The sequence below is a fragment of the Suricata suricatta genome, chromosome 4, assembly GCF_006229205.1.
Source record: "Suricata suricatta isolate VVHF042 chromosome 4, meerkat_22Aug2017_6uvM2_HiC, whole genome shotgun sequence".
Taxonomy (NCBI): domain Eukaryota; kingdom Metazoa; phylum Chordata; class Mammalia; order Carnivora; family Herpestidae; genus Suricata; species Suricata suricatta.
Window position 1 is genome coordinate 140662010 of NC_043703.1, and position 8468 is coordinate 140670477.

At 47.8% G+C, this 8468-nt stretch overlaps 1 protein-coding gene across 1 annotated transcript in view; it reads left to right on the forward strand.

The window, feature by feature from the left end:
* LOC115290731 (xanthine dehydrogenase/oxidase-like) overlaps window positions 1-4930 on the forward strand; it is a 55753-nt gene extending 50823 nt beyond the window's left edge. The window contains exons 23-25 of the mRNA XM_029938556.1: window positions 1110-1357; window positions 2418-2594; window positions 4183-4930. Of these exons, the coding sequence (XP_029794416.1) occupies window positions 1110-1357; window positions 2418-2594; window positions 4183-4233 (476 nt within the window). The 3' untranslated portion in view covers window positions 4234-4930. The remainder of the gene's footprint in view (window positions 1-1109; window positions 1358-2417; window positions 2595-4182) is intronic.
* The last annotated feature ends 3538 nt before the right edge of the window (window positions 4931-8468 follow it).

The following is an 8468-nucleotide window of genomic DNA, read 5'->3' on the forward strand; positions in this document are numbered from 1 at the left end:
CGGTGAAAACAGTGGGTGCAGGTGTACGCACACCCACACACCCACGCACATGCACACGCACATGCACACACTTTGGGAAGGAACGTGGCCGTGGAATGCAGACTGAGTCTGGGATTGGGTGCAGGCAGTGGGGTCTGAGGTCAGAGCAGTTTCCCCTCCTCCTTCCTCTTGCACCCAGGACACATTTTGTCTTCTAGAAGTAAATCCTACCAAGCATGGAATGCCGGAGGGCACTGGGGCAAAACATGAGCAAGAGGAACAAATGGGCGGCTCAAAGAAAACACTTTTGAAAAATATGAGAGTTTTGGGTAGAATAGGTGGAATGAAAGACAGAGGCATCAAGGACTGAGGGTCTGGTAGAAAATATAAATTATATTTTTCAAAAATGGACAGTTACAGAGTATATAGAAACATAGCCATTAGTCACATCTGTTCTTTAATTCATTCAACAACCCTTGGGGGACCCCTCCTGGGGGCAGACACTGAGCAAGTTGCCTCACACACAAAGATGATTAGCACCTTGTTTCCCCTCAGAGCACACTCGTTTGGCAGTGGGGCCCTCATCGTTCCTCTGTGAGTGGGGCGGCTGGGAGAATAGACATGTGGGCCAGTGGAGCGTGGCAGGGGCCCTAAGAAAGATCTGGAAACCATAGCCGGGGCTCCCCTTCTCCCAGATGGCAGTCAGGGCTGGGAGTTCCAAAAGCCTAAATCTACTGTCCAGGAAATTCCTCCTTTTGTGTGCGCATAGTCCCACTTAGCCCACAGGAGTTGGGTGGGCCTCTGAGGGACACTGTAGTCGTTAGCCTGGGAGCCCACTTCTCAGCCTGCAGTGGCCGGTCCCACAGTGGCAGCAGGGAAAGAACATCTCTGTCAGCCCTACAGCAGATTTTAATGAAAAATTATGCCTACCATGCTATGACCCTTCTAGAATGGCCCACAAGTTCTACAACTAACCTTCAGTGTAATGCCTCCGCTCTGCCTGCACCAGGGCCTGGCAAAAGCCCAGATAGATGCTCCCAGGCTGGGAGGGGCCCAGTGGGCTGGGGAGGCCTGCTTTCAGCTTCTTTCCAGGCCCATTCCCCGTGGGGCTTGGGGCCCATTGTGGGAAGAGGCATCTGTCCTTGGGGTGGTGGAGGCAGAGTGGCCATGGTCTCTGTTTGCCCTGCAGGTAGAAGGGGCTTTTGTCCAGGGCCTTGGCCTCTTTACCCTGGAGGAGCTGCACTACTCCCCCGAGGGAAGCCTGCACACCCGTGGCCCCAGCACCTACAAGATCCCTGCATTCGGCAGCATCCCCAGCGTGTTCAGGGTGTCCCTGCTCCGTGACTGCCCCAACAAGAAGGCCATCTATGCATCCAAGGTACTGTCGCCCCGAGTCTGCACTGTGGGAGAACATTGGGGTCAGGGGGACTCCAGGTGCCTACTGCATGGGTCTGCTGGGGCTTGTCTGGAACAGACAAGGGGGCTTGACACGAGTTTTGAGGAGGGTGATGGCAGTGGGCAATCCAGAAATCCCAGAAAACTGGGATGACCCAGCTCTGTGTGGTCAAAGCCAGCTCCTGTGGGTGTACCTGGAGAGATTCCTTTAATCCAGTCCTGTAGGTCAAGTCCTGACCAACACCCACGTCTCAGGTGTGCATCTTGATGCTTGGTCCTACAGATGACCCCACAGATACACACCCTCCCTGTTATCCCACAGGAATAGCATATTCACTGCAGATGGGGCAATCCCTCTGTGCAAACCCTGTAGCCTCCTTCAGTGGCTGGCACCTGACTTTAAACTTGATCCGCATGCCTGAAGGATTATAGTCATTCCTTATATCCTCCTTGTCCCCAGTAAGTGTGAAACATGGTTCCAAATCAAGTAAGCTGATTGATACAGTCCTAGATCTGAGAGGGAAGACAGATAGTCACTTGTCAGCAGTGAAACACACCCATGTGCTCACCTCATGGTTTACTTCACTGTGGTTTTGTCTGGGGCACTTGGCCATCTTGGATCAACTCTCAGGCTTTAGCATGCATTGGGATCACTGTGGCCTCTCGATAAAAATACATTTAGGGGGGACCTTGCCCTAGAAATTTTGACTCCCCCAGCCTTATAACTGTGAGGAAAGGATCCACATTCATGTCAGAGTGTCGTTCATGAAATATAATTATTTAAAACAACTTTTAATGGTACATTTTATCTGCATGGTGTCACCAGTGACAATTCACATGGTAAGTGTTAAAAGAAATACACCATCGAGGTTTAATCATTTACTGGCTTGATTGTTCTCTGCCCTGTAAAACTGTGAGCATCCTTCCTGCCTTGTTGGCTGTGACCCACTGGGGCTGGTCTGGGTCCTGGTGTCACCAGCCCTCCGGGCGCCTAGGCTGGGGTCCCAGGGCCTGACTCCCCATCCCGCGCTCTGTCCACCCAGGCCGTCGGTGAGCCACCTCTCTTCCTGGCAGCCTCCATCTTCTTCGCCATCAAGGATGCCATCCGTGCAGCTCGAGCTGGGAACACGGATCATAAGATGAAGAAGCTTTTCCAGCTAGACAGCCCCGCCACCCCAGAGAAGATCCGCAACGCCTGCGTGGACAAGTTCACCACGCTGGTATGAGGCCTCTTGAGTGCCCACTCAGTTGTGTGGGAGGCCAGGCAGAGAGAAGAGTGGGATGCCAGGCTCTCTTTCTGCTGGCCAACCTTGGGTCCATGTTGCCTTCCTTGTGCCGTTGAGGCTCTCCCTTGAACTTGCTGGAAAACAGCAAGAAATGAAGCTTGTAGCTGGGCTTCCTTAGAGGAAAGAGCGCCCTTTGGTGCACAGCTATCACTCACAGATTTAATTTTTTTTCCTTGAAGATGAGGGGATGGGTAAAAGTCCAGATGAACCTAGTCTTTTAGCGCCCATCACTGGCACTTTGGAGACCCTTCTTGGTGAAAGCCACTGTGTGTGTGCTGTGGGGACAGAGACGAAATGGGGAGTTAATGAGTTAGTTAGCTGCACCGTATTTGTTCGGTGATTACCATGCTGATGCTGGCACACATGGATGCCCAGGGACACTTCGCGGTCTTTTAGGAAACCAGCTAATCATATTATGCCATGATTGGTTACTCCCTTCCTGTATGCAGCAGCATGTAGCAGGAATTCTTTGGTCATTGCACTATGGGGTACGCCTCTGTGATACCTGTAATGGACAATGTCTGGACAATGAAGTCCACGCAGGGACATTTCTTCCACTGCTGCCTCTGAGCTGTGCTGAAGTGGGTTAGGCACACATTAGGACTCCCCAACTGCTTTCGCAGCAGCAGGCTCTGTTGAGTTAGCAGAACCAGATTCTTCCTGATAACCCAAGATGGACTTCCTCCTGAGTATTTGATAGAAGTTTTGATACGCCTTTTGGGTTTCAGGTGAAATGGGTACTCATGGACTGAAAGTGTCCCATGGATGGGGAGATTACAGGAGAGACTTCAGAGCAGGCAAATCTGCCTTTTCAGGCTTTAGGGCCAAGGGTGAGGGAGACTGATGGGTCCCCAGGGAGGCCACCCTCATCTGCCAATATCTTCAGCTATGGTATAAGACCACCAGACCGTGTGTGGAGGTTCTAAGCAGTGAGGATGCCTACAGCTCTGCAGCAACCTTCCCACAGCCCAGATTCTTCTCACCCTGGCCACATGCTGACAGTTCCCCATATCCCCTTCCCTGGGACTAGGTGCTGCATGCCTCCTGATAAGCTTACACAGGGGTCAAGTTAGCTCCCTGAAGATAATCTGATGCAGAACTCAAGGATTTAATGAGCCCCTCTGGGTCCTCAGATCTAAAGCAAAGATTCTGACCCAAACCCCTTTGGTCTGATACACACATCAGTGAGTTAGTCCCTGCAGTGGGTTTGCAGGAGTAATGGATTCTATGAACCAATCACGATTCTAAGGACTGTGTGTACCATGTGTGAAGGGGCTGCTTCTGCATTTGGTAATTCCTGGGCCTCCTAGAGTGCCTCCCATATGGAGAGTGCTTAGCAAAAATAAATGAATGACTAGGCAGCTAGGGGGTCCTGATCCAGATGCAGCTGAGACTGTAGAGGGGTGTTTGGTCTTAGAACGGTGGCCAGCAGTGGTGAGAGGTGGCACGTGCATTGGATTGGGCAACATTTCTTGTGCTTTGGGAAGACCCTAATGATGAGTTTTCTATCATTGCTTCCTAGTGCATCACCGGCACTACAGAAAACTGTAAACCCTGGTCTGTGAGGGTCTGAAGAGACAGCCCCTGGCAAACTCTGCTGATGCCACGCTGGACCTTACATGGAGCATGAAACAGGCCTGCAGAGCTGGATCTACAAACGTTGTGGCACAAAAATGCTGTGATTCATCGGGATGGTTTTTGGAAGAATGTGGAAGGCATTGGAAGACTTTGTGTTGTTTTCATTGGAAGGTTTTGATCAAAAATATAATTTGCAAACATAATGATAAGCAAGTTCAGAACTTTTAGGGCCATGTGGCTAATATGTACTTAGAGTCTTTTTATGTCTGTTGTAATCATGTGTGTACAATAGGTGTATGTGCTCTGTCCCAACTCACAGGCCAGGCTATATAACCTCAGGTGCTGATAGTGTCTGTCCTTCACAGAGGATGCCCCCAAACTTGCAGAGGCTTCCATTCTCAATCGGAAAGCCTTTCCTTTAAACCAATGAACATCATGTTATAACCACAGGCCCATAGTCAAATTTGCAGTGGGACAGTGGGGCGAGATTCAAACCTCTATCTACCTTTGGGTCATTGAAGAGAATAAACAATGACACTAACTCAAAGTTAATCTAATCTTGGTAAGTGGCAGAAAGGAAATTATTCTATTCCTTCAAAAGCCAACCAACCCAATTATCGCACATTACAATGTGGTAGGTTTCTTTCTCTTCCCACTTGTACAATAAAAGAAATCAGGTTTAAAAATCTTCATTCAAGAGTTGCCTGCATGGCTCAGTTGGTTAAACATCTAATTCCTGCTTTTGGCTCAGGTCATGATCTCACGGTTCCTGAGATCAAGCCCCACATCAGTCTCTGTGCTGACAGTACACAGAGCCTGATTGGGAGACTCACTGTCTCTGCCTCTTCCATGCACAGACTCTCTCTCTCTCTCAAAATAAATAAACCTTTTTAAAAAAATAAAAATCTTCATTCGAAGCCAAAGTAATTTGCATTTAGAAATCATGCTCCTAAAATCAAGGTCAACCAGAAGAAACACACTTAACAAGCCTGGGTTTTCATTCCAGTGGTGTCTCTGTGTGACCTCAGTCTGTTACTTCTCTTTTCTGTGCTTTATTTTACTGTAGAATGAAAGAATTGGACTGGACTAATCTCCAAGGCCTTCTCCAGCTCTGAAAGTCTATAAATATATGACCTGCAAACTCCAGTTAAATAAGGGATCTGCAGCTATCAGATGTGGCTCCCTCACTGTGATGTGATATCTGGGCTTAATGAACTCTCCTTAGATTTCCCCAAGTTCCTGAAGTTGGCAAAGAGACCAGGAGATGAGCAAACATCCCTCTCATTGCTGCAACAGGTGATTTCATCACTATGGTGCTGGGTGAATGCTGTGACATTGTCATGTGCCTTCGTTGCTTCAAACACCCAACCTTCTCCCAGTTGGGGCCATGGTTCTTGCCGTGGGGGGAGAACAGTGGACACCATGTAGTTGTTTGCAGTGCTTGATTCCACTAATAAGCCAAACGGCCGACTGGTCGGTGTGTGAGAAATGCTTACTAATCATTATAATCTCACCAGATGCTAATATCTGTCATATCTTAGACAGCCTTCATTTCTAGAGAACACATGCACGCAAAACACTCACACACGTGTGCTGGGAGCCGCATCGGCCTTGCTGGGTGACATGGTCACAGTAAGGAAATGGCAGATGTTGCACGTCTCCTGCCATGAGAGGCAAAACTGGTATCTCCTGCTACTACTGCTCATGTGAAATTAAGCCTGTTGCTATTGATTAGGCTTCACAATGTTCCAAATCAGGCTGATATTCCCCACACAGTTACCCCATAACAAAATACATTTTCCTGTCCCTGCATAAGAGATTTAGAATAAAAACATTATGAATATTTGACAAAGGCTTCTTCTAATGGCCTTGCATACCCAAAACATAAGGGGGGCTAACAACAGAAGAGTTACAATTAACTCCGGCTCTGAGAAGAAGAGCCTAACTTAGAGAAAAGAAACACTCAAGGACCGGTCATAAGTTGCTGCATGTATCTTTGCTAATTGGAGTCACAAATACCCTCCCTTGTACTGACTTCAGCTATGAGGATGGATAAAAAAATGAGACACCCAGGTGCAAGGTCAACACACACAGGGCCCCCATTATGCTTACATCAAAGAAAGGGCTTTCTCTAGCAACTTATTAACAAATATTCTTTCTCTTGTGGTTAATGAGCTAGATAAAATAACTCCCAGCCTATCTATATACAATTTAACCTATGTTTTAACTTTAGCATTACTAACTTAAATAATATGTATATTATCCTGGTTTTTTTTTTTACTAAAAATATCTTGTTATTCTCTTGGTTGTAAAATTTACTTAACCTTACTGTAAGTGCATTATATGACCTGATTATAACTTGTTAATTAAAAACAAAATCATAATTATTGGCCAAAAACCAACCCATACAAGATAAGATAGGTTTGTTACTTTCTTATTCTTGGGGACTGTTGCCAAGAATAAAATGGGATGGTTCTACAAAAATATTTCTGTAAAACTTGTCTCTGTACACCTTTGATGATTAAAAGCACCTTATCACTAAGAAGTAGAAACTGTAAACAATTTCTATTTTCTGATGTCATGTTATTTCTTAACCAATAAAAAAGACACCAAAGCAGGGTGAACAGAGATGCCTGCCTGGTGACCAAGAAAGAAACTCATGGCTCTCTCATCACTCTCTTGTGCTGACACCGTGTCTCCTTCAGAGGACCCGGGACCTGCTGGAGCCAGACTTCAGCACACGTGTGCATGTGCACACGCACTCACACATACATTTCTTACAAAATCCCTTTCCTCAGAATATTCTAGATATGCCAGCCATGTTACAGCACAATTAAGAGTGAAGAGCATTATAAATTGAACGAATGTTTACATCGAAATCCATTCAGATTTATTTCATTGACCAACTGGAATGTTCTAGAACATTAGGACAATATCCCAAGACTGAGATGTGTCAGCTGTTATTAGCAAGGCTGTAAGAGCTGAATAATGACTGAATTCTCTTCTGAGCTTAGGAACAGAAGCAAGGCAGAGCGGTTAAGAAAATCAAACAAGTAAGTGATTTGTGCGCTGCAAATCACTTAGCTGAGGTGTTGTTCTCAGATGCCTGGCTTTGCTCTCCTGTCCTAATCTGTACACTGGAGTCTGGCAAGTGAAGGTGCCTGGTGTTCCTGGCATTGCACAAGGGATGCAGCCAGCAGCACCTGCAGTATTGCACGGCGACCTGCAGAGGGCAGTGGAAGACTGGGCATGACACCAAAGCCTCCAGGGGCACCATCTGGGATTCCTTACCAGGGAACTGACTGAGGATCTGGGAATGGACAGAGTGTCTTCAAAGGTCCCTCCACGATCTGGCCTGAAAGCTGACTTAGGGCTTCAGAATGGCAAAATCTCCTCAAAAGAGCCCGCAGCAGTCTGAGCTTTTGATGCGTGGCTAGTGGGGACAAGGGGAAGGCAAGTCTTTCCTGCGCATCTGCAACTTGCCACATTTCATTGTTTACCTACAGGGTTTCCTTGAATCCTCCCAGGGGCCTTGAGAGGTATTCACAGAAGCTCTGAAGGAGAAGCCCTACCCGCAGCTACACAGAGGACTTTACAGTCAGGGGTGTTTAGTCCTGGAGGAACACCGCAGGCCGGGCAGCTGGGAAGCCTGCTGTAGATCAGGAGGCCATCAGCCTGGTGGAGTGGAGTCAGGCCAAGCCAGCCCACGGAGGCTGCCGGGAGGCCCTTGAATGCCATCCATTCACCTGTAGGCGGTGTTGGGTTGTCATGTGGGCATGTCCAAGCCATGGGACTGTTGTCTGAAGGCTGAGGAAAGTCTTTCTACTCCAGAGGTGGGGTGGCTGGAAGGCCAGGATGGGAAGGACAGGATGGATGGAGATCACAGGAGGAACTCCAGGCAAAGGATGGAGACAGAAATAGTCGTAGCTCATTGATTTATGACTGGGAACATCCCTGAGCCTTTGTTGTTTTTATCTTTAGTTGAGGGGGAGCCTGGAAACCATTTGCTGCCTATTTTAGATCCTGGGATAAGACTACTTGGATCATGCAGCTTCCATGACCTGCTCAGGCTTGACATCATCCTGCGGTCCCTGGGCCCTGGGGCCTGTATTTCCTTTTGTCTCTATCCTGAATTGGAAGAGTACATGTTCCTAAGCAGGAGACACATCTTGTCACAATCTTGTCACCTGGAACAAAGCAGCCCGTAAATGGACGTGGAACTGTCAGGCT